At 32.6% G+C, this 27,766-nt stretch overlaps 2 protein-coding genes across 4 annotated transcripts in view; one reads left to right on the top strand and one right to left on the bottom strand.

Moving 5' to 3' along the window:
* LOC126890744 (transmembrane channel-like protein) overlaps positions 1-27,766 on the bottom strand; it is a 164,957-nt gene that overhangs the window by 94,534 nt on the left and 42,657 nt on the right. The window lies entirely within an intron of this gene.
* LOC126890746 (pancreatic triacylglycerol lipase-like) lies at positions 232-27,766 on the top strand. Its single transcript, XM_050659917.1, has 5 exons — positions 232-414; positions 2,252-2,400; positions 15,865-16,122; positions 19,415-19,603; positions 26,827-27,766. Exons 1-5 carry the CDS (start codon positions 281-283, stop codon positions 27,126-27,128), a joined length of 1,032 nt encoding a protein of 343 aa, XP_050515874.1. The 5' UTR covers positions 232-280; the 3' UTR covers positions 27,129-27,766.

The following is a 27,766-nucleotide window of genomic DNA, read 5'->3' as shown; positions in this document are numbered from 1 at the left end:
AACAGGTCAAGAGGCCTAATATAAGGAGAAGATACTTTTTCGGTAAAGTTATTTGTCTTTAAAATATGTTATATAATAGTGCACCTTGAAGAATGAAAATATGTAAATAAAATTATATTATTAACTTTTTTATGATGTACCCTGTATGTTTAGTTTGGTGTAAACATTGCACACTTAACAAAATATTATAATTCTATGAAATAATAGATATTGTATGCATGTAATACTTTTGCTGACCTTGCGTTTTTAAGTGTTAAAATGTGAATGTGAAATGTGAAGCATGCAACTAAGATTCTTTTTAGTATTATATTTTTTTCAAAAAACACAAGGTCTATTCCCTTTATCTTTACTTTTAAATAGACAATATAAGTACAGCCCTCCGGAAAATGATATTACTTTTCATTTATTCCACAGGTAAGCTACCTTATTTTTAATAATATACTTTTATATTAATATATTTTCGACTACATAATTAGTCCATTCACTCACGGTAAAATATTGCAAAATCTACTTTTAAAATTTTGCAGAACCGCTTCGATTGACATGAAATTTGGCATACAAATAGTTAACATGTCAAAGAAAAAAAAGTGATATTGTGCCGATGTATGCTTTTGCCGTGGGGCTGAGTTTCACCCCTTCTCGGGGATAAAAAAATATAAGTTCAAAATAAGTCTGGAAATAGATAAACTGGCTTATTCTAAACACCGTTTGTTCCGTAGCGTTTTTTCATTAAGTTATTACTTTTCGAGTTAGTTGCGAGCGAAAATGTTCATTTTTCAACAAAAAAACGCTTTTAACCGGTTTTTCGAAAATATCTCAAAAAGTAAAAAATATTATTGAATAAAACATTCTTAACAAAAATATAGGTTATAAAAAAGTACAAAAATGGTGTATGTATGAGGTCTCTTTGTAGCTAAAGAAAAATAGGTTCATATTCGTCAAATTCCAAATCGAATATATCAACGTGAAATAACCAAAAAATGACAAACCTTTTGGGGAAAACCCGTTACATCTTTTTTAAAGTGTTTATAAAAGCTTTATTTTTGTTTTTAGTAAGCAAGTTATTTTCAAAATAAAGTTGATCCCTTTTTTTGGTAAAAAAATCGTAAAAATTATCCCAATTAGCATTCCAATGAAATTAATCGTTACGCCTTCACAAGTTGCTTTATTCATGTATGTATTATCTGTAAGTTTGATCGGTTCAAAGTGCTTATTTTTGAAAGGGCTTGAACGAGTCAATCAACACGAGTATAATATGCAAATTTTGAACAGCTAATACCTTAACCCATTTTTGTCTTACAGAAAAACAAAAAATCTGAAGTATTCAGAAAAGCAAAACTTAGATTTTTTTACTCTTTTAGATTTTTGGTTTCACTAATAATTTATTTTTAATAAGTTATTAATAAGTTATTTTGAAAAAAAAAGCGTTTTTTCAAAATTGAAAATTAAAAACCCTAAAACCAAATTTTTTCAAAAATAATAACTTTGAACCGATAAAACTTACAGATCATATAAATAATACATACACGAGTAAAGCAACTTGTGAAGCAGTAACGATTAATTTCATTTGAGATTCGAACTAAGGGATGATTTTCCCGATTTTTTTTACCAAAACTAGAAACTTTTAAAAAAGACAAAAATAAAGGTTTTTTAAACCGTTTAAAAAAATTGTAATGAGTTTTCCCCGAAAATTGCTTCATTTATTGGTTATTTGACGTTGAAATATTCGATTTGAAATTTGACAAATATGAGCCTATTCTTCATTAGCTACAGCTCCGCTTCTGCTGGTTTTATAGACCTGATACATATAGCATTTTTCACTTCTTTGTAAGATATATTTTCTCTAAAAATGTTTTTTTCTTGATAAAATACTTACTTTATGAGTTATTTGCGAAAAACCGTCTAAAACGTGTTTTTTATTGAAAAATAATCATATTCACTCGCAAATAACTCGAAAAGTATTTATGTGCTTTGTAAAAAAAATACCATAGAACAGAAGTTGCATAGAATAGGTCAGTTTATCCATTTCCAGATCTATTTTGAACGTATGTTTTTCACCGCCGTGAAGGGGGAAGGGGAAACAGCCCCAGGACAAAAGCATAATACATCGACACAATATTACTTTTTTTTTCTTAAAATGTGCCAAATTTCATGTCAATCCAATAGGTTCTTTAAAATTTGGAGCAAAAACCGTGAGTAAAGGGACTAAATAAGCAATGAACACAGGCATTATTAAGGCAAATATTTTTAGGAGTAACCTAAGCACTCCTTATCAATTGTTCATTGGAGATACTTATCTTTTACAAAATTCGAAGTTTGATCCTAAATTGTCAACTAAAATCATTATTCACGGATGGACACATGACAAAGACACGCCTTGGGTACAGGAACTGAAAGATGGTAAGTGAATAATCCAAATTAAATTTAGATTATTTAAGGTTTCCTTACTAAATTTTTTATTTAAAACCAAAAACTTCTACTTCTGTGAAAATTACGCAAAAAATGCAATCTTACTGTCATCAGTTTTATTAAAAGTTATGTTTCTTTTTTTCTTCTCTTCTTAGGCTCAGGTATTCCTACTTTGCTATTCTAGTGTATCTTGCTTGATTTGTCCTTAGGTATGCTCTATTTTTATTATCTGTTGCTTCTTGAAACTCCTTATTAAACCATTAGTTTTTTAACTGGTTGGGTTGTCTCCAATATTTCTGTTACCTTCTCAGTTATTATGTTTTTACATTTTGTCCACAATTCCTCGCTCCCAGGCCCTGAATTTCTTCATCCAGTTGTCTTCCATTACTTCTCTGTCATTACGTCTGTCTTTTTTCATATTTTCATTAATTTAAGTTTAATTACTTCTTTAAGTTTGATATTCTTCCTCTAACTTTTGCCATTGCAAGAAAGTGGTCACTATCTATGTTTGGACCTCGGTAGCTTCTGACGTCCTTAAGGTCGGAAGAATGTTTTGCATCTATCAGGATGTGACCTATCAGGTTTCGTTGTCAGTGAATGTTCATGTTCCTTTGCGTATCATCTTATATGTAAATCTTGTTCGTTCTACTATCATATTTTTGGTGCTTTCACAGTTTATTAGTCTCAACCCGTTATCATTTGACTTTTCGTGTAAGCTCTCACATCGTATAGTTGGCTGGAAAAATCGCTCTTTGCCAATTTTTGCATTAAAGTCTCCAGCAATTATCTTCGGGACATCGGTCATAATAATTATTCATCTAAGATGTCGTATAATCCATCTTCTGCGTTGTCTCCTTTTTCTTCCGTAGGTGCGTGTACACTAAGTAAGCTAGAAGTAATGAATTTTCCTTTAAGACGTGTCTCTTCAATCCGGACCCCCCGAGGAAGTGTAGTGGTCAACGTGATGTCGTGTATTGTCCGTCTCCAAAAATCTCTGTCTCTAGCCATTTCGTTTAACTCATGCATAGGTCTTTAGACCAGGGCGCATCTGTAAAAATATTGGTACATTTGGATGTTGAGAGGTGACTCATATTTTTTTGCAGAAATTGCTTGAAAATAACTCATATAATAATATTTGAGTTATCCTCCCACTCAAAAAGTCCCGAAACATTGTTTAAATAATCAAAATGTCAAAAAATGAAGGAAACATTCGTTTGTTTTCTTCGTCTTTTGGTTATAACTTTAAAAGTTTTCATTTCCGAGAAAAGTTGCAGTAACATAAAAGTTGTGTAATTAAATTTTCTATAATATAAGATTTGTTAAAAATTTTAAAAATTGTCACCCTCGTTGCAAAATAGCAATAATTGTGAAAAAACCAAAAAAAATAAGTACAGTAGAACCCCGATTATCCGGGTGCGGATTATCCGTGCTGCGGATTATCCGTGCTATGATTTTCTATTATGGGCCATTCCACGAACATACGCCTGTTTTGGATTACTTCGACAACGAATATTTTATTGTGCAACATAAGAAGTACGAAAGTAAATGGCGCTACTAATTATTACAATAAACAACAATGTAATTTGCAATTTACTTTCGTTCTTCTTATTTTGCACAGTAAAATATTCGTTGTCGAATTAATCCAAAACAGGCGTATGTTCGTGGAATGGCCCATACTCAAGTTGCGTTTTTGAGGTTTTATAAAATATCGTCATCGTAAATCACTTGACGGAAACTCTCTATGACGAAAAAGAGACTCATAATGAAAGATTTATTTTTTTCTGTTATTTTTTATGGTAGGTACATATGTATGTGTATACCTACATATGTATTATACATAAGAAATACATGTTCGGATTATCCGTGCTTTTCAATTATCCGTGCCACCCTTCGGTCCCGAGGAGCACGGATAATCGGGGTTCTACTGTATTCGAATTTTACATTTTTCAACCATTTATGCTACACTTAGAACCTTCCTATTTTACCCAGAAAAACTTTATAATATAATAAAATAATACTGTAAATTTCATTAACATCAGTTCAATAGATTTTGAAAAATAAATTTTGCCATCCAGCTTTCGCAAAAAAAATTCAATTTTTCAAAATGTTGCAGCACTGAAAATAAAGCAGGTAACAAGTTGAATTTCTTTTTACATATAGAAGAATACTGTACCTTTCATTTGCAATTTGCAAAATTAAAATCGGTTTACTACCATGGCGTCAGGAATTTTTTTAAATGAACATTAATTTTTGATGCTACGCGCAGGACAGCCGATACGTTTGCTCTGATTGGGTATTTCAATGACCTTTGATAATGATTGATAAATTTTAATTTTTAGTAAATTTCGATATAGATAAATAAATATGTGTATTGCAAAATAAAAACACATACTCTGTCCTTTGAAATAACACTTTTTTTAGCAAATAATTTCTTTGTTTATATATTTTAACTTAGAGAATAAAAGTTTATTATTTTTAAACATATGCAATTGTTTAAACAATATTTCACAAACAATAAACAAATTAGTTTGATTTTTGTGGAATTAAAATATTAAAATACAACAAAATATAGATTAAGAAAATGATATCATCATCATCATCAACTAGCCTATATTTGTCCACTGCTGAACGTAGGCCTCCCGTAAAAATTTCCACCTATTTCTATCTTGAGCTTCTTGCATCCAATTTGTGGTGATGCGCTTGATATCATCCGTCCATCTAGTCGGTGGTCGTCCTCTGCTTCGATATGCCTCCTGCCTTGGTCGCCATTCCAGAATCTTTTTGGTCCATCTGTCATCCGTCAGTCTGGCAACATGTCCTGCCCAAGCCCATTTAGCCATGGCTATTCTTTCAACTGCCTCCGTGACTCCTGTTCTTCTTCTTATTTCTAGGTTTGGTACTTTATCTCTGATGGTAATACCTAACATTGATCTTTCCATAGCGCGTTGTGTAACTCTTATTTTATTTATTGTTCTTTTTGTATATCTAAATGATATATTAGATAAATATTGGAAGAAATTTTGTGGAAATCAACTTGTGTGAATTGAACTCCGCTGTCCTGCGCGTAGCACCAAAAATTAATGTTTAATTTAAAAAAATTCCTGACGCCGTGATAGGTCTTAAGTGTAGCATAAATGGTTGAAAAACGTAAAATGCGAATACTTGTTTTTTTATGGTTTTTTCGCAATTATTGCTATTTCGCAACAAGGATGACACTTTTTTAAATTTTTAACCCATCCTATATTACAGGAAATTTAATTATGCAACTTTTATGTCATTGAAACTTTTCTCGGAAGTAAATACTTTTAAAGTTATAATAAAAAAAACGAAGAAAAAAATCGAATTTTTCTTTAATTTTTTTACATTTTGATTATTTAAACAATGTACCATACCTTTTTGAGTGGGAGGATAACTCAATTATTATTATATGAGTGAATTCCAAGCAATTTCTGTAAAAAAATATGAGTCACCTCTCAACGTCCATCTCAAAACAGATGCGCCCTGGACTATTTTACATATTCCTGTAATTTGTTCGATACATCTTGTTGGGGATCTTCCTCGCGATCTTCGGCTTCCATTTTTCCTTGTATAATGAGTCTGTCCATGTTTTCTGTGTTGGCTCTCATAACATGTGCAAAGTATTTTAATTGTTGGAGATGAACTTTACTGGAGAGTCGTTGGCTAACTTTTAGCTCTCTTAAAATTGAACTATTTGTCCTACGGTCGGTCCAAGGAATTCGTAACATAATATTCTGCTGTTTCTGGGTTTAAAGTTAAGGACTAATAAGAAAGGATCTGTAACCTTTCATCCAGTTTTTTGTTGCATAGTTTATCATAGTTTAATCCATTTACACATTAACTATTCTTATTTCGTTAAACGAATTAAGGATGTCATTTTAAACGTATTATAAATTTATTACATAATCATTTCATTGTGAAGCGAAACAAGAGCAGTCTTATTTTAGTTAGTTCAGAGAGTGCCAAAAGCACCCTAACTAGTTTCAACCCTTCTTAGGGTCTCATCAGAGAATGCCCAACAAAATAACAAAATAAGAAAGTAAGAAAATAAGAAAGTTTTACTTTTAATATTAACAATATCAAAAATACAATGGAGGGACGGAGATGCACTTTTATCGTAACTCTTCAATTTAGCTCTGGAGCACCTAATCTGAAGTGCAAGAATCGAAAAACCGAATAAAGTATTTCATCGAGAAGGACGAAACTTACTACTGGCATTTGCAGACGATATCGATCTAATAGGAAACACACGATTAAGGATGAAGGAAACTTTCGTGAGTTTCTATAAGGAAGCAGAGCAGATGGGGGTCCAAATCAACGAAAGCAAGACGAAATATATTATGTATATGAGCCGCAATAACCAAAGCAGAGACAGAATTGGTCAGAACATCACCATCGATGACTTTAACTTTGAGCGCGTTAGATAATTCAAGTATCTTGAAACAACAATAACTGAAGACAATAACGGATCACAAGAAATAAACAACAGGATACAGGCCGCCAACAGATGTCTTTTTGCCCTCCAAAACCTTATAAAATCGAAACACCTAACAAGACGTACGAAGATACAAGTCTATAAAACAATCATACAACCCGTTGTGATGTATGGAAGCGAAACGTGGACGATAACAAAGGCAAACGAAGAGAAACTATGTGTTTGGGAAAGAAAAATCCTAAGGAAGATCTTTGGTCCTGTGCTGGATGAAGCATCAGGACAATATAGGATAAGAACTAACAAAGAGCTCGAAGAACTTTACCCAGACGCCAACATCATAAAAGAAATAAAGTCCAGAAGACTCCCATGGGCAGGACACCTCAGAAGACATTCTGACCAAAGAATAGTAAGACTGGTGTGGGAGGAAGTCTCAACTGGAACGAGACCACGCGGACGCCCTCGACTTCGGTGGCGAGATAATATAGCAGGAGACCTAAGCACTATGGAAGTGGAGAGTTGAATGGAGGTTGCTCAAGACAGAAAACAGTGGAGGCATGTTGTCGAGTCGGGTTAAAAAAGTATGTTTTAATGATCTTTATAGACGTGTCTGGGGCTTTTGACAATCTTTGGTGGCCGTCATTCTTTGAAAGACTTCGAAGAATGAGATGTCCAAAGAATCTGTACGGAAGTCTCAGAAACTACTGTCAAGACCGATATGCAAGCCTAAGCTGTCCAACAGGAAAAAAGACAAAACATATCACAAAAGGATGTCCACAAGGATCAGTTTGTGGACCTATGTTCTGGGATGTAATGCTAGAGGAACTGTTGGAACAATTGACTATAGATCCTGAAGTGCTTGGAAGCATAGCATATGCAGATGATTTGTTGTTGATCATAGATGCAAACTCAAGAAAAGAATTAGAAAATAAATCAAATGAAGTATTAATAAGAGTAAATGATTGGATGAATAAAGTAAAATTAACAATATCAGATTCAAAAACAACATATAGTTTAATAAAAGGAAATTTAGAAAGAGATACAATTATAAAAATTAGAGGGAAAATAATAAAAAGAAAAATGGAAACAAGATATTTAGGTATTATAATAGACGAACAAAAATATTATTTACAAAACACATGAATTGTGTATGTGAAAAGGCAACAAAGATCATGCATAGCATTGCTAGTCTAGCACAGAAGGAATATAGACCAGGGCGCATCTGTAGAAATATTAGTACATTTGGACGTTGAGAGGTGACTCAAATTTTTTTGCAGAAATTGCTTGAAAATAACTCAAATAATAATATTTGAGTTATCCTCCCTCTCAAAAAGGTCCGGAACATTGTTTAAATAATCAAAATGTCAAAAAATGAAGGAAAATTTCGATTTTTTTCTTGGTTGTTTGATTATAACTTTAAAAGTATTCATTTTCGAGAAAAGTTGTATAGACATAAAAGTTGCGTAATTAAATTTCCTACAATATAGAATTGGTTAAAAATTTAAAAAATAGTCACCCTTGTTGCAAAATAGCAATAACTGCGAAAAAACCATACAAAAACAAGTATTTGCATTTTACGTTTGTCAACCATTTACGCTACACTTAGGACCTTCATATTTCACCCAAAAAAACTTTCTAATACAGTTAAACAATACTGTAAATTTCATTAAGATCGGTTCAATAGATTTTGCAAAATAAATTTTGCAATCCAGCTTTCGCAAAAAAAATTCATTTTTTAAAAATGTTACAGGACTGAAAATAAAGCAGATAGTAAGTTGAATTTTTTTTTGCATATAGAAGTGTACTGTACCTTTCATTTGCAATGTGCAAAATTAAAATCAATTAACTACCACGGCGTCAGGAATTTTTTTAAATAAACATTAATTATTGGTGCTACGCGCAGGACAGCGAATAGTTTGCTCTGATTGGGCATTCCAATGACCTTTGATAATGATTAATACATTTTAATTTTTATTACATTTCGATATAAATAAATAAATTTGTTTATTGCAAAATAAAACACATACTCTATCCTTTGAAATAACACTTTTTTTAGCAAAAACTTTCTTTGTTCATATTAGAGACTAAAAATTTATTATTTTTAAACATACGCAATTGTTTAAACCATATTTCACAAACAATAATAAAATACGTTTGATTTTTGTGGAATTAAAATATTAAAATACAACAAAATATAGAGTAAGAAAATAATATATTAGATAAAGATTGGAAGAAATTTTGGTGGAAATCAACTTGTGTGAATCGAACGCCGCTGTCCTGCGCGTAGCACCAAAAATTAATGTTTATTTAAAAAATTTCCTGACGCCGTGGTAGTTAATCGATTATAATTTTGCAAATTGCAAATGAAAGCTACAATATACTTCTATAAGCAAAAAAAAATTCAACTTGCTATCTGCTTTATTTTCAGTCCTGTAACATAAAAAAAATGAATTTTTTTTTGCGAAAGCTGGATTTTAAAATTTATTTTGCAAAATCTATTGAACGGATCTTAATGAAATTTGCAGGGTTGTTTTATTATATCATAAAATTTTTCTGAGTAAAACATGAAGGTCCTATGTGTAGAACAAATGGTTGAAAAACGTAAAATGCGAATACTTGTTCTTGTATGGTTTTTTTCGCAATTATTGCTATTTTGCAACAAGGGTGACTATTTTTTAAATTTTTAACCAATTCTGTGTTATAGGAAACTTAATTTCGCAACTTTTCTTGTAAGATTTCTTGTAAGAATGACGGGAGCATTTGGAACAACTGCAACACAGGCACTCACAGTTTTAACTGGAGTAATGCCAATGCATTTAGAAACACAAAAAAGAGCATGTAATTATTGGCTAAAAAAAGAAAAATATGAAAAAATAATACAAATAATAGGATTAGATATAAGAAATAAAAGAGAATTAAAAGAAATAATAAATAGAAAAAGACAAAATGAATGGGAAAATTCAACAAAATCTAGACGTTTATACAATTTTATACCAATATTAGAAAACATTCCAAATTATTTTAATCCAAAACAAGGTTTAATACACTTTTTAACAGGACATGGACCGTACCCAACATATTTGGAAAGATTTAACTTAAAAGATGATGCATATTGTGAATGTGGAGAACTAGGTACACCAGAACATATAGTGTTACATTGTGAAAATACTATAGAAAATGAAGAACATAGAGAAATGAGAAGAAGATTAGAAAGAATTGAAATAAGAGATATATTACAAAATGAAGAATATTTTGAAATATTAAACAATCTCACACAAATAATATCTAAAAAACAACAAGAAATCTATAATAATAGAAGAAGACAACCAATAATCCAACCCTGATGAAGTTGAGTAAGATGAAGTTAAAATAAATAAAATAAAATATAAATTAAAAAATAGATATTTACAATTATAATAATAATAATTCAATATAAAATAAATAAATAAAAATAATAATTCAATACATAATTCATGAAATTAAAAAAAACTACCAACTCTCTTCTGAAAATAGAGGGACTGTCTTTATAACTTAGAAGGGAGTTGATAGTACCAAAAATATTTTAAATTGTTTATTTAAATTTAAACGTAATTAATAGATTATGGCAAATTGTTAATTGTAAAAATAGATTTAATAGTTGAGTAAAAAATGTAAAAATATAAAAAAAAATATCTGTAATCCCATCAGGAAAAAACGACCTGGATTAGTCACTAGAGGCCAGGTCATATGTATAAATAATAAATAAATAAATAAAATGTCGAGTCGGCTAAAACCCACGAAGGGTTGTAACGCCACAGAGTAAGTAAGTAAGTAAGTAAGTAAGTAAGTAAGTAAGTAAGTAAGTAAGTAAGTAAGTAAGTAAGTAAGTAAGTAAGTAAGTAAGTAAGTAAGGAAGTAAGTAAGTAAGTAATATTAAAAACGCAACTTTATTAGAACTAATCTTCTGGTTACACCATTCTTGACTTCTAAAATTTGCTAGCCAACGAATTGCCGTAACTAAGAAAGCCGAGGCGCTCTCTGAACAAACTAAAATAAGACGGCTCTTGTTTCGCTTCACAACAAAATTATTATTTATTATTTTTATTAGTTCTACTCCTATTCGGAGTTTTGGGAACTAATCTTTGTTGGAATTTTACCGTGCTGGACAGGCGGGAAGTGAGATGCAACCTGATAGATCTCCCTCGAACCTTCTTAGCTCCGTCAATTCGTTGGCTTGCAAATTTTAGAAGGCACGAATGGTACTTACTTTCCCTGTCCGGAACACCAACAACTTTAAATTCTGTATTTCCAATGGTTGGCCACATAGATGGCCCTGTCATTTGCTATAGTTAAGTCTTCTTCTGTGCAGGTCTCTCTCATCTCTGTGCATCATAGTAGATACCGGCTGGTCTTAACCGCGACACAGTCGCAGGTATCGTCTTCCTGGTATCCCCATTTTTTCAGGTTACGTTTCAGGTTTTTAGTCTGTTTAGCGCTTTCCAAGTCGGATACGGTAAATTGTGTCCAGCAGCCATTTCCTCTGAGGGAGGAAAATGTGTCGCGGTAGCTGAAGCTTGCCATAGGTGTATTAGGCGCGTCTCTGGCGCTTCGGGGATGGATCTTGATGTTTTCAGGAAGCTTTTTCGAGATCTAAGTCTGCTTGGCTGAGTTTGGTGGACATATAAGGGATTTCTTTGGTCCGTCTCCTGCTTATTTCTCTGTACCTCTGACGTGACCTTCCTCCTGATAGGTGGTGGAGCAATCCCAGCTATGGGGTGTACCTCTTCGATGGGTGTCGGTTTCAGGCAATCCGATATTATACAAACCGTTTCATTTAGAGCCACGTCGACGTTCTTTGCGTGAGCAGAGTTTGCCCATACTGGTGCTCCAAACTCCGTGGCCGAAAAACATAATGCTAAGGCAGAAGTGCGGAGAGTGTGTGGTTGTGCTCCCCATTTTGTATTAGTTAGCTTACGGATGATATTATTTCTGGCACTTACTTTCTTCTTGACATCTTGACAGTGGTATCGGTAAGACAGAGTTCTATCCAGACGGACGCCAAGGTATTTTGGCGTCTCGTTGGGTTCCAGCATCTGACCACGCCATTCCACCTCCAGCGGTCTTCGGGCATGCTTGTTTCTAAGGTGGAAAAGCACATACCTGGGTTTTTGTGGGATTGGGTTTCAGATGGTTTTTATCGTAGTATAGAGCTAAGTCTCCCAGGGCATCTGTCAGTTTCACTTCGACTTCATTGAAGGTTCTTCCCTGAGCTGCCACAGACAGCTGTATCATCAGCGTGAATAAATTGCCTTGTTTGTTGGTGTATGGGTTAGTCGTTGGTTTATATGTTGTATAGAATCGGCGCGAGGACACTTCCCTGTGGTAGCCCATTTTTTGGTCCCTCCACCGACTGTTCTTGGACTGGAGCGTTACGTAGAAGCGTCTATTCTGGAGGAGACATTTCACTAACCTTGTTAGTCGGAAATCCTTTGTAGTTTCGTAGAGTTTTGCGAGTAGCCGTTGATGATTAACTGTGTCATAGGCGGCAGTTAGGTCTATAAACGCTACTCCTGTTATTTCTTTCCGTTCAAAACCATCTTCCATATGTTGGGTGAGATTAAGAATTTGACTGCAGCAGCACTTTTCGGGCCTGAATCCTGCTTGTTCTGGAATAATTTTAGTCACCACATATTCAGCGATCCGGTTCAGTATCATTCTTTCAAATGCCTTGAAAAGGTTGCACAAAAGAGAGACAGGTCTAAAACTCTTTGTATCCGCCGGATCCTTCCCTGGCTTAAAGAAGGCTACCACTCTAGCTTTCCTCCAAATTTTGGGGATTTGTAATGTACGGATGCAGCAATTCATCATTTTTACGAGACACTCTACGGTTTTTAGTCCACGAATGGTGTAACCGGAAAATTAGCTCTAATAAAGTTTTATTTTTGAAATCGTTAATATTAAAAGTAAAATTTTCATTCGTCTTTAGCAGATGCCGCCACGGCATCTATGCCATCATGTTGTTTTGTTTCATTCGTGAACCGATACCGACGGCCCAAATTTTAATGGTTCAGAGAGAATCGAATATGCACTATCTGAGGAGACTTCAAGAAGGTTTAAAACTAGGTCGAGTGCTTTTAGCGCTCTCTGAATTAACTAAAATAAGAGGGCTCTTGTTCCGCTTCACAAAAAAATGATTATTATTTTTATTAGTTCTGCTCCTGATCTGAGTATTGGGAATTAATCTTTGTTGGAATTTTACCGTGCTGGATAGATGGGAAGTGAGATGCAACCTGATAGATCTCCCTCTGTCTTCTTAGCTCTGGAAATTCGTTGGTTTACAAATTTTAGAAATCACGAATAGCGTAACCAGAAGATTAGTGTTCTAATAATGTTTTAGTTTTGATACAGGGTGTTTCATTGGGAAACGGAAATACTTTAATGGTGAATAGGGGTCACCGAGGCCGTTCTAGGTATACTAAATTTTTTGCCCTACCGACTTTTACGTCCGAGTTACAGGGTGTTTAATCGATTTTGCTCATTTCTTTCCAAAGCCATAACTTTAGAACCACCATGTATATTTTTTTAATATCTGGTACACATATAGCTCATTCAAAACCCAAACGACCAACATACTAAACACAAGAAAAATCCAGGACCGGATTAACAAAAAATTATAAAGTAATTGTCACCTTAAAACAACACCCTTTTTGGCCAGACAATTTTTTGACTTTAATTTTGAAATTATATTGAATTTTTTAAGAACTAGACATTAAAAAGCTGGTATTATTATCTTTTAATTATAAATTATTAAAGTTATTGAATAAATGCTCATTTTAAAATGAATCAATACTTATTTACTACATTGGAACGACCCAATTATTAATCACAAAAAAAATCCAGCTGCTAATTAACAAAAAAAAACATAAAGTAATTGTGACCTTGAAACAACACCCTGTATACTGACATTTTCAAAATTTGTTTGCACATTTGAAAAGACCACAAAAATCCGAGTTTATCAATTCGCTTTGATTTTTTCTGCAAAAATTTATTAACTTTAATTTTGAAATTAAATATATTCAAATTTTTAAGAACCTTGAAATTAATAAGCAGGATTTTAAAGCACTTTTAATAAAAGAATCATTCAAGTTAATGAATAAATACTAATTTTAAAAATAACCAGTTATTATTTATTGCGTTAGAAGGACTCACTTACTAATCACAAGAAAAATCCATATCCGTATTAACAACAAAATACAAACTAATTGTGACCTTGAAAAAACTTGTGTGAACTATATTGAAATTTTTTAAATTCCTTTGCACACCTGAAGAGAGCACGAAAAACTAGGTTTAATATCCCGCTTTAATTTTTTGTGCAGACAATTTATTGACAGTACTTTTGAAATTATATCGAAATTTTTATTATGAACTCCCAGAGTTATTAACAATGTCGACATAATTTCAAAATTAAATTCATTAAATTGTCTGGCCACAAAATTGAAGCGAATGATTAAACTTAGTTTTTTGTGCTCTTTTCATACCTATGTGCAAACGGATTTTGAAAATTTCAATATACAGGGTGTTGTTTCAAGGTTACAATTACTTTATATTGTTTTCTTAATCCGGTCCTGGATTTTTGTTGTAATTTGTAAGTGGGTCGTTAGAATGTCGTATATAAGTATTGATTATTTTTAGAATGGGTATTTATTTAATAACATTAATAATTTATTGTTAAAAGTGCTTTAAAAATCTGCTTTTTAATTTATATCAGCAAATAACAATTTGTAATACGAATGAAAGTTTTACTTTTAATATTAACAATACTTTCATTAAGAAACGGAAATACTTTTTGTTCTAGGTATACTACATTTTTTACTCTACCGACTTTTATAACCGAGTTACAGGGTGTTTTATCGATTTTGCCAATATCTTTCCTAAGCCATAACTTTAGAACTACCCTGTATATTTTTTTGATATTTGGTACACATGTGTCTCATCTAAAACCCAAACGAACGACATACTAATCACAAGAAAAATCCAAGTCCGGATTAACAAAAAATTATAAAGTAATTGTGATCTTAAAACAACACCCTGTATATTGAGATTCTGAAAATCAGTGTGCATATTTAAAAAGAGCACAAAAAACTAATACTAATCGTTCGCTTCAATTTTTCGGCCAGATAATTTAAAAGTAGGTAGGTATCAATATATTAAATTTCAAAATTAAAGTCAATAAATTTCCTTCACAAAAAATTAAAGCAAACCAATAAACTTCTTTTCAAATGTGCAAACAAATTTTGAAAATTTCAATATACAGGGTGTTGTTTCAAGATCACAATTACTTTATGTTTTTTTGTTATTCTGGACCTGGATTTTTCTTGTGATTAATAATTGGGTCGTTCCAATGTGGTAAATAAGTATTGATTAATTTTAAAATGAGTATTTATTCAATAGCTTTAATAATTTATAATTAAAAGTTAATAATACCTGCTTTTTAATGTCAGAGTTCTTAAAATATTCAATATAATTTCAAAATTAAAGTCATAAAATTATCTGGCCGAAAAATTGAAGCGAACGATTAGACTTAGTTTTTGTGCTCTTTTCAAATATGCACACTGATTTTCAGAATTTCAATATACAGGGTGTTGTTTTAAGATCACAATTACTTTATAATTTTTTGTTAATCCGGACTTGGATTTTTCTTGTGATTAGTATGTCGGTCGTTTGGGTTTTAGATGAGACACATGTGTACCAAATATCAAAAAAATATACAGGGTAGTTCCAAAGTTATGGCTTAGGAAAAAAATGGGTAAAATCGATAAAACACCCTGTAACTCGGTTATAAAAGTCGGTAGGGTAAAAAATGTAGTATACCTAGAACAAAAAGTATTTCCGTTTCCCAATGAAACACCCTGTATTGTTAATATTAAAAGTAAAACTTTCATTCGTATTATAAATTGTTATTTGCTGATATTAACAAAATTTCTATACGATGTACCTATTCTAAATAATCTATGTATATCATACAGTTTTAGTTACAAGTGGTCCTTGGAATGTTATAGTTGTCGACTGGGGCCCTCTCTCACATTCTCTCTATGTTGAAGTTCGAGTACATAATTATGTAATTACCAAACAAGTTAAAAAGTTTGTGCACTTTTTGGCAGATGCCATATACTATCCAATGTCAAGTATACATTTCATAGGCCACAGTATGGGAGCACAGATTTCAGCTGGTGTTGGGTTCTTTACCCAAAGTGAACGAAATGAGAAAATTGGAAGAATTACAGGTAAGTATAGACATTTTTTGGTAGGAACTAGGAAGGAATCCGTTTGAAGTCTACTGATTTGACTATTCTTCCAGGGTAATAAGCTAGAAATAGACCATGTTCGGGACACTCAAAGATCCAGGTAGAACATTAAAATTCCTTCAAAATGCCGATTTTTAAAAGTTAAAAAGTTAATTTGTTCCTACGCAAACTGCAAAATAAGTGAAAATCGTTATTTGTTAATAACTTTTACTAAAATTACCTTAGAACTTTAATGCTTCACAAAAAGTTGGGTATTGGGGTACATAACAAACCCTCAAAATTTGAGACCGATCTATTTTATTTGTTTTTCCCAGAGACCCTTATTTTGCAATAACATAAGAGAGAAAATAATGAAGATAGGGCAATTCTGCGTATGCCAAATGAAAGTAGAAAACTGATGCTATCAAAGTGTACTAAAAAAAGATAAAAAAATTATCTAATAGGTATAGTAAAAAATCCTAATGCCAAATTTGTGAAATTTTGTAGTTTATAAACAATTAGAATAACTTTAAAATATTGTCTTTTGTAAATATTGTGAAGGTGGCATTTTACACGAATTTTTAAAAATGTAGTTCAATTGGTGACTAGTCGGGATAAGTGAAGGGGGAGCTGGGAGCCGACAAATGCACGAGTTCAAAAACTAAAAAGGCAACTTAAAATTCATACTATCATTTTCTATATCTCGGGATCTACTGAACATATTTTGATCGTCCTTTTTTTAATTTGTATGTAATTTTTCTGTAAATTACAAATATGCAATTTGCTTATAAATTTATTAATTAATAAACAGTCTAATTTGTTTAAACAATTTTTGAAATTTTTTTTTCCAAAAATCCATGATTTTAATTATCCTATCGTAATTAATCATAGAAACAGTTAAGGTATACATACTTTAATAAATAAATTATCTTCAATAAATAATTATCTAACAAAAATCAATTATTTATTAAAGTGTACTCTATCTTTTTCTATGATTATGAATGATATTATGATTAAAAAACTTGATTTTTGTAAAAAAAATATTTTTTCAAGAATTGTTTAAACAAATTAGACTGTTTAATAATTAATAAATTTATAAACAAATTGCATATTTGTAATGTACGTAGAAATTACAAACAAATTAAAAAAAGAAAGATCAAAATCCATTGAGTTGATCCGGAGATACAGAAAATTATATTCGTTTAAAATTGCTTTTTCGGTATTTTAACTCGGTGGATTTGTAGGTTGCCCCTAGTAATAGTTTGAACTACATTTTTAAAAATCGTAGAGGGTGCTATGAAGGTACAATGTTTGTGCAAATTTTTTAAGAAAAAATACAAATCCAATTCTTTAAAATGGCATTAATGAGATTCCTTAATTATTATAAACAAATGAGCTGTGAATTAAAAAAAACATATGGCTAACTTTGTCCCAAATGAACCCAGGCTAAATTTTTTTGGTCTATGCCCATTGAACTGGCAAGTACCTAGCATTTTCGAGCAGGGAAGCATGTTGCCCTTTGAGCATGTATTTTATTATATCTAACAACATCGACTTGTAGTCACCATATTCTATTAAAATATGATATGTAAACCATATATTATGGGGTTACCACTTTAAATAGTGTGCTAGTTTCAAACTACTCAGCAGAATGCACTGAAGATGTTCTTAATTAGAACGAAAACGTTTTGCAATCCATTTGGATGACTTTTTAGATAGTTTTTTAATAAAGGATTTTATACCAGAATACAATTTGAAGTTTTTACTTCTGTATGAGTTTTTTAAACTATGGCATACAGCCAACTATTGGGATTTTCACATTGATTTTAATTTTTTTTATTTGAAAATTCGTGATAAAATACTATCTTTTCGAATATATAAAAAGATTGTTTCTACGGACATTTTGAAAGTTATTCTAAATGTTTGTAAACTACAAAATTTCAAAAATTTGGCATTAGGATTTTTGACTATATTAATTATTTTTTTATCTTTTTTTAATACATTTTTATACTATCACTTTTCTACTTTCATTTGGTATACTTAGAATTATTGCCCTATCTTCATTATTTTCTGTCTTATCTTATTGCAAAATAAAGGTCTCTGGGATAAACAAATAGAATCACTCTTAAACTAATTAATAGATCGGTCTAAAATTTTGAAGGTTTGTTAAGTACGCCAATACCCAACTTAGTTTTAGTAAAAGTTATTAACAAATAACGATTTTCACTTATTTTGCAGTTTGTGTAGCAACAAATTACCTTTTTAACTTTCAAAAATCGGCATTTTGAACGTTTTTCAATGTTCTAAAAAACTGAATTTTGTAATTTTATGTCATCTATTTAGCTTTTGAATAGAGTGCAAAAAATCTAAAAAATCGCGATTTTTGCACTAAATTGTTAATAATTAAAAATCGAACGCGAACTCTAGGCAGGAAACAGGTAGGTTTTCTTCCTATAGGTCTACAATAACTGAAAAAGTAGTCAGCTACCTGGATATTTGAGTGTCCCGAGAAAATCCTTATTACTCTGGACTAAATCGTTTTTTTTTTCGTGTATCTTATATGTGTGAAGTTCTGTTTTGATCAATTTTTCAATTGTTGTTAAGGATATAATCCTTGTGATACTATCATTCTTCTTCTTCATGCGCCTTCTTCGTTGCGGACGTTGGCTACCATCATAGCAATTTTAATTTTGTTTGCGGCGTTTCTAAATAACTTGATCGATGTTAGTCCAAACCAGTGGCTAAGTTCTGAAGCCATGAGTGTCTTCTTCTTCCAGGTCCACGTTTGATAGCTAGTTTACCCTATATGATCAGTTGCAGTATACAGTATTTATCATGTCTCATAATATGACCGAGATATTCAAGTTGCCGTTTCTTAATTGTGAAAGATTTCTTTTGCCTCTACGTTGGTGGTATGGGTCGTCCAAGATATTTTGAGGATACACCCACATTTCGAAGCTTTTTTGTTAGGTTTTCCGTTATTTTCCAGGCCTCTGCGCCATACAGCAAGACTGGAAATACAGCTTTAGCAGCCGGATATTTAGTGGTGGAGATTTAGTGTAGTAATTAGCCACAACTCCTGCATTTGAAAAACATGGTCATTACAAGGAAGTGAAAATAACAACAAATTTTTCAATTCTCAATTATTTCTACTTGGAATATTTTTTGTTTTGTGTCATCATTTACACCAATTTATATTACGGTTTTTCATATTTATATTTTAATTAACTATGAAATGTTATTTCTGTTGACCTTGGCTCAAGGGTTCGTTATTTACATTCTTAAATTTTAGGGTTGGATCCAGCTGCTCCTCTTTATGAATGGCCCCATATTGAGTCTTTAGATGAAGTGTTAGATCCTACAGATGCTACTTTTGTTGACGTCATTCATACAAATGGAAGATACGTAGGAATGATGAGTCCAGCCGGACACGTTGATTATTACCCGAATGGTGGTGAACAACAATGGATGTGCAAATTATGTAAGTAACATAGATATTAATAAGGTTCCTTATTTTTCGTAAATAAAACAGAAAATATTAAGACAAAAATCAAATCACCGGCCAACAAAAATCGCAATACCCTGTATATTGTACTATTAAGGCTTAGATGTAGAAAGTGTTTTTCGGAATTAGTGAATCTTATTCGGTTAAAGACATTCCTAGAAAATAAGAAACAATATTGGTTTTTCTACCGGTTAGTTAAATAAACATTTTGTTACCATTTGACGTTGAACTTTCTATTGTACGGTATACCACGAAAAAATGAAAAGATGTATACAAAAGAGTAGGTTTAGTGAATGGTCATCGGGATAGGTAATTATCCCTTTTTTCCGTAGAAATTAAAAATGTTAATTTGTATTTATTAAGAATGACTTTTGCCAGAAGAGGAACGATTATTGTGATTTGAAGACAGAGGCACTACAGTTTCTGCTGAGACGACATTGTTAATTAGCCACGTTTTGAAAAAAGTATATGTTGTGAAAAGTTGTGTTTGTGTGTGTGGAAAGAGTTCCAACTGTGGTAGCAGACAGAAGAAATTGAAGAAATAACTGACATGCTGTAAGTAATAAACAGATGTATAGTTTTATACTTGACCTATAAGGTAGCTATGAAGCTCGCACTCTATACGAAACTCACCGCATACGGCTCGTTTAGTATCCCTCATACTCGCTTCATAATGATCATCATTAAATGCTCGTTGCACAATATACTATTACCTATAAGTCTTGAAGCTGGGCTATAAAATATTTAAACTGCTCTAGTTCATCTTCAGGTTCAGATTCAATATTATCAGGATAGTTTTCCTGTATTTTTGAAGCACACTTCTTTATTCACTCAATTTTGGAAAAACGCAAAAGACCAAATACTAAGTTCACTGACCCGTACACTGTCAAACGACTCAGTTATTATCTTATCGAACATTGGTAGATACGTTTCAACCTTTAACTTTTGTCCACCCTGTAGAAAAATTTTATTGGAATTAGCATCATCAAAATGTAATTTTGTTGCTCGCTTTTTGTTTACTCGAGTCGCAATATTCTGGCATTCTGCTCGCAGTAAGCAAAATTAAGTACCTATCTTCTTTGGTATTTTAAGAGCTCCAAAAGTGAATTTAGAAGATGAACTGCAGTTTGACGTTCACTCTTTGTAATGATTTACTGACAGCGTTCTAAAATTGTTGACCAAAACTAATTCATTGAGAATGTTTCTTTTTTGACATTTCTTTCAACAAACACTTAGCCTCATGAACTGTTTCAGCTTTCTGATTAGTGTCTTCAGTAAGAGTATGAAGAGCAGATTTGAAAGCGTTATAACCTTTAGACAAAGGTCTTGTTGCATGTGTCCTTGCAGTCCATCTGTGCTGCTTGATCTTTTAAGGACTAAATCGTGGCGAATGTGATCGCTTAGTGGAGTTTCATTTAAGCATTTGATAGTAACTTCCCACTGATGGGTAGAGGCTGACAAAAAGTTGTACACGTACTAAACAAACCCAAAATATGATATTCCACTTGAGGGAGAATACGTTAGCCAATCTCTTTTAATTTTTGTTCCACTGATATGTTTTCGAAATACCGTAGATTGTGTAAAAATGGTAATGCCTTTAAAATTTTGTTTTATGCTGAAAAAGTTCAGTTTTTACATTATGAGGACTTTTCCCAATCCAAAATTTCCGTACTTCTTCATTTATTGTATTTCGTAATCCTATGTCGTTTTCCGAATTTAGGACCCAATTTATCTTTAACTTCAATTTCTATCTTAGTTTTGGTTTCTGGTTCTTTAACTTCTTGAACTGGAACAGAACTGCCGTTACATGTTTTTTCATCTTCTTTAGTTACGGAGGTTATGCTTCCTTCAGTAATTTCTATTTCATCACGTGTATTTTCATTGGCTGCAGCTTCACTAGCTATGGATTTCTGTGTGAAACTGAGTTTAAATAAGTTTTGGTTCTGTTTTAGATCTTGCTTAAGGATCTTTTCTTTCTCCTGCTTTGTCTTGCGTTTTCTGCTCCACTCTCGAATTGTTTTCTTATTTCCATCTGTAATACAGTTTCTTCTAACAAAGGGCATTTATTAGTGATTTATTCTTACAGCATAGACTTTCTATCTGAATAAAAGTAGGCACTGTAATAATGTAGTTTTATACGTCCACCATCACTTTTATGGTGTTGCGCGATATTTGAATTTTTCAACATAAGTATGATTTATAGTTCTTATTTAATTCTAATTATTATTTTTTCGTTTTGGGCCCTGCGATGCCCCCTTTGGGGTCGAGGTCCCTAGGCAACTGCCTACTTTGCCTACTCGTTAATCGGCACTGGATACAGTCATAATAGCCGACAACTTGGAAGACTTAGAAAAGATAATGAACAAAATATTAATGGAGAATAAGGAGGAACTAAAAAGCTTTTGGATTTAGCCAGTCCGCCGTGGAGAGCTACAAGTAATAGCGTCTGCTGTCGAGAGGCATGCACACACGAGAGTTGGAGTAAGGTTTAGGGCAGGGGCTATTATGTATGGTAGCCGATCACTATATGTACTTGTGTTTATTCGAGGTAGTACGACAGCTGCTCGTTATGTTGATGATATATTGCAAACCACTTTACTGCCTTATCTACCACTATCTGTCCTTTTTCAGCAATGCAACGCGCGTCTCTGTATTGCTCGTCGAACTATGGACTTTCGAACTACGACGAAGTTGGTGTTAATGTTTTGCCGTGGCCACTTTTTTCACCTTTCACCGGATTTAAATTCTATCGAACATGTATAGGATATGCTGAGAATGAGACAGTCCAATTTTCACCATCCTCCACAGACTCCGGTACAGTTAATCCATGAAGTTCAAGTTGCTTGGAACGAGGTGTCAAAAGCAGATTACTGATAAAAACCTATTAGCTCGAAGACGTAGTGAACTGTGGATAACATCAATCAACCGGGACGAACTCATTTATTCAAAACTAATGAATCAGAAAATCTAGTACTTAAGTATTTTATTACTTGTAAATATTTTAAAAATAGCTGATCAAATTTTGTTATGCCATTTAAACATAGCCCTCATACATTCACATAACAATATTTTACATAAATCTATTAAATCAATAAATTGTTCAAAATTAAAAAACGGCTTCGAACTCTTGGGAGCCCAGCAAACAGACCGAGGTGTTAATAACGTGAATTTTGGGTACATTTGTCACCAATATACGTAAATTGCTTACGTGAATTTCACGTGAAAAATTGGTTAGAATGTCACATTGAAAATATGTCTTTAAATTACGTGAATAACTCGTCTTCAATAGACGTGTTATTTACCTTAAATAGCAATAAAATGTTTCGGGAAATTCACGTTGCAAATACGTGTTGATTAACGTATCTTTTAGGGAACGTATATACCTATTAGTTTTCACGTGAAAGATACGTCCTCGGTTCACGTAAATAATTCTACCTTAATTAACTTATTATGAATCACGTAATTATTATCCTCATATATATATATCCGGGGTGTCATATCGGCTGACGCCGCATCCCCACACCTAACCGCCATCTATTTCTATCCTGGGCATCTTCCTCTTCCAAATCTCGGTGTTCCATGGCCTTCCTTATCGTGTCATTCCAGGATAGTCTTGGTCTTCCCCTTTTCTTCCTACCTGGGGGTTTCCATTTCAGGAGTTTCTTTGGCCATCGTTGGTCGTCCATTCTAAGTAAGTGACCGAACCATTTTAGGCTTCTTCTCTCGAGCCTGTCTACCGCTGTATCGTGTGCCTGCATCCTTCTTCTTATTTCTTCGTTACGTATTCTGTCCAATCGGGAGATTCCAGCGCTTCTACGTATGTAGTCCATTTCCACAGCATTGATCCTTCTTCTGGACTCTGCTGTTAATGTCCAGACTTCGCTTCCATACATGAGTACCGATTCCACAAATGTCTTCCCTATTCTTAATTTTGTAGTTCTGGATATATTTTTATCCCACCACACGGAATTCAAGCAACCTACTACCTTCCTACTTTGTTCAACTCGCCTTTGAATTTCTTTGTTGCCTAGGCCTTCTCTGTTTATTACAGCTCCCAGATATTTGAATTCTTCAACCTGTTTAATTGATGTGTTCTCTGTAATTAGGATTTCAAAGTGAGCGTCAGAATTCACGACTAGATATTCTGTTTTTTCTATATTTATATTTAATCCCCATTTTTTGTAGGTTGAATACAGGCGGGTTAACATGAATTCCATGTCATACGAATCTTGTGCCAGTACTGCTTGATCGTCAGCAAAGTGGATGTTAAACAGGCAGTCATCTCTGATCATGATTCCCATTAGTCCACAACTTCTTTTCCATTCTTTTAAAGCGACTTCCAAGTATATGTTAAATAGCAACGGTGATAAGCTACACCCTTGCTTCAGTCCTTTTTCTATTTTTATTCCTTCAGATAGTTGTGTGCCAATCTTGACATATCCCACATTATCGCTGTACAATGATTTGATAATATGTATAATAGCCGGACTAACTTTCATTTCAACAAGGGCATGCCACAACTTGTTTCTAGGGACGGAGTCATATGCCTTTTCCAAGTCTATGAAGGCAATGTGAGTTTCTTCATTTACGCTCGTCCTTTTCTCTATAAGTTGTTGGATGACGAAAAGGTTGTCCACACATGAGCGTCCCGCAGTAAAACCACTTTGATCTTCACTTATTCTCCCTCTTGTCTCTACGTCTAATCTGTTCTTTATTATTCTGCTAAATAGTCTACTAATAGTACTGTTAACACTAAGGCCTCTGTAATTAGACGGATTACTATGTTTCCCCTTTTTGTAGATGCTCGAAATGTAGGATATTTTCCATTCTCGAGGAAAATAATTAGTTGCAACACATCTATTCATTAACTTAGTTAAGCGTTCTATAAGCATTTTCCCTCCATATTTAATCATCTCTATCATGATTCCTCCTGGGCCTGGAGCCCTGCCGTTTTTCATCGAATTAAGTGCTTTAACTAGTTCTGCCTCAGTTATTATAAGGCTATCTTCTTCTCTACGTACAACCTGTGTCGCCTGCTTTATAAATTCTTGTCGATCTTCACTAAATAAGGCCTGATAGTATTCTTTCCAGTCTTGAGTTCGGATTGTGGATGGGCGTCTATCTGTTTTATTAGTTTTCATCGTTCGTAATAGTCTCCAGGCTTCTGTCGATTGGGTGCCACCTAATTTGCTTTCTACTTCAGCACACTTCCTAGACCACATTTCATTCTTGCATTTCTTTATTTCATTTCGAACTTGCCTTTGGATGGTTTTGTATTTTATTCGATTTTCTTGTGTACTATTTGATAGCCAAGTATTATAAAGCTTGTTCTTTTCTTTTATTTTATCTTCTATTTCAGGACACATCCAGAGCGGATTGTATTTCGTTTTACTTTTTTGTCCAAAGGCTTCATTGGCGGCTTGATGTAACGCTGTTAACAAATTATTATATTCTTCTTCCACGTCGTCCACCACTTCACGATTCTCCAGCTGCTGTTGAAGTCTATTTTCATATAGCTTTTTAGTAGTCTCGTCTCTAGTGAGGTGTATATTGTATTGTGGGATATTTATTATCGTTTATTATCCTCATATAATATAAATAAAACAAACATATAAAGTATTAACAATGTATTTATTTAGAGACTCTAAAACCTTTGTCTTGTATAATTATTATTATACAAGATAATGCACCGAAAGTGGTACCGACCTAAAGACACATTAAAAAATATGCCAACACAACACAGGTAACTTTTTATTTCGAACAGGACACTTTCTTGTTTTTTTCTAATTGCACCATCGACACTTCAACCCTCGAGCACTGAGGAAACGTTAATACGAAAGACATTATTATAAATAAACTCGCCTAAAATGATTCGAGGGAAAGAAAGCTCTGCACTGTCTGCACGTTTCACTTTTTGTTGTGAGAAGAGAAAATGTAAGAAGCTGATATTAGAGGTTATGATCATCGGTTATAAAAATCGATTATTTTTAAATTACAGTTAAACTATTCTACTTGCTTTAAATTAGTATTACATATTTTATTTTTGTTTTAAACTTCTTCTACTATTAACTAATTGGTCTTACTAAAAATCCATTTCAATACCAGAATAATATAAAAAAAAAAAATAATCCTATCGAAACGTATCTATTATTCGATAAATAGATTAATTTAGTTTTCGAACCAACTATGTTAGTCACTGTGGTCACGTGATGGTATTTAAAGGAGGAGAAAGGCTTGGTAGTACGTCATCACCGCGCGCGATTTGAAAATTAGACTCAACATCTTTTAGCTCCTGTGATATTTTTAAAGAAAAAAATAGCTTCAAATCAAGGTTGGATTGAAATAGTTATGCTAAGTGATTTTAAAAGCGAAATCATAAACTTTTTGTTTAAATATTGGTATTATTTACATTACTTTTACGTGAAATACATCTAATTTTTCGACGTCCCTAAAATAAAGTGAGTAAAATTCAATCGATACGTATTTAACCAACACCGTTGTAAAAATTTGTTTCCAAAATATTTGTCAAAATTTAACCAAAGGAAGTTATTTCTGTTTCGTGATTATTACGTGAAATAAACGTACCTTTGCGATGTAACCATTCACACCTATTATAAAAAACATGTAGTATATTCGTCATTATGATTTTATATTATTCTAATGTCAAACATGTATAAAGGAAGTAATAATATATAGGTGAATGATTTGGCACTGAAATACGTTTTTTTCCCGTCATAAATCCCCGAATTACGTATTCGTTGAAATTTGCTGTAAATTTAACGTAATCATCACGTAACTGGGCTCAAGTCTGTTTGCTGGGAGAAAACAGATAAGAGGTAGAGTAAAGAGGTAAAAATTTTTGAAAGTGGTAGATAAGAAAGTTAGTTTAATATTTAAATAAAATGCAAATATAAACAGTTAAGTATACTTATTTCGTTGAAATTATATAATAGAAGTATAACTTCCTACGTGTGTACAAAGTACACACACATTCTTTTTTATTACATGTTAATAAAAACTCTTGTCAACGTTATGGTTTCATTCTTGATGTAAATCTACCATGTTGTCAACAAATTAAGTTCAAGAAAGTATTCCTTCTGGGCCTGGGTGTAACACATCTAATATGACTGAGTATATACCTAAGGGATTTATGCATAATTAATTTAATTTTTAGATTTATATTCTTTGTTCTTTTTTAGGGAGCTGCAGCCATCTAAGAGTTTGTGATCTGTTCATTGCCTCTGTTAGAAAACCAGATCTGTTTAAAGCATTTTCTTTTCAGTCTTGGATGAAGTATTTTAATGGGTCAATGAAATATTTGGAAGTTTATCCCATGGGATTAGCGGCAAGTCCGGATATTCCAGATGGAATATATTTCTTGGAGGTCACCGATGAATATAAAGACTACGTATTCAGCAAAACAACTTTAATAGATAGCTACGGATTTTATTTTGGGGAATGGCTAAACATGGATATTATCAACAATTATTTGAAGAGATAGTAATGTTTAAAATTCTCTCAAACATTTATATTTTATTAAAGTATTTATATTACAAAAATATAATGTGTTATATTAAATTAGCGCTATTGAATAAAAGGGGGTAGGCGCAAAATCGTGGTCCAATGCTATTTAAATGCATTCATTTTTTAATACTGAGAAAACTAATAAATATTTTTGAAAAATTTAGACGTAGAATGAAAGATTACATTATTTCCGAGGGCCAAATGTCCCTCTTCTTGGAATAAACAAAAAGTTTTTTTTGAATGAAATATTTGAAATTACAAATCACACTAAATTCTCTCGTTTTTTCACCCCTGTGAAACTTATTAAAATAGACATTATAGAAATTTTCAGGAACTTTTGGCCTCGGTAATAATGCAATCTTTCATTCTGCGTTTAAATTCTTCAAAAATACTTATTAGTTTTCTGAGGATTCGAAAAGAAGGAATGCATTTATATAGCATTGGACCAAGATTTTGCGCCTAACCCCCTTAATATAAACTATCATTTTGACAAAATAACGAAGCTTTTGACACAACATGGAGACACTTCAAGAGTGGAATGTTCAAAGGCATAATAATAACATGTCCTTTATCATTTTTTTTTCAAAACACGAACTTTTGTGTTAGAGCCAATGG

This window comes from Diabrotica virgifera, chromosome 8, assembly GCF_917563875.1.
Source record: "Diabrotica virgifera virgifera chromosome 8, PGI_DIABVI_V3a".
NCBI classification, from domain to species: Eukaryota; Metazoa; Arthropoda; class Insecta; order Coleoptera; family Chrysomelidae; genus Diabrotica; species Diabrotica virgifera.
This window is presented reverse-complemented; position numbering and strand designations above follow the sequence as displayed.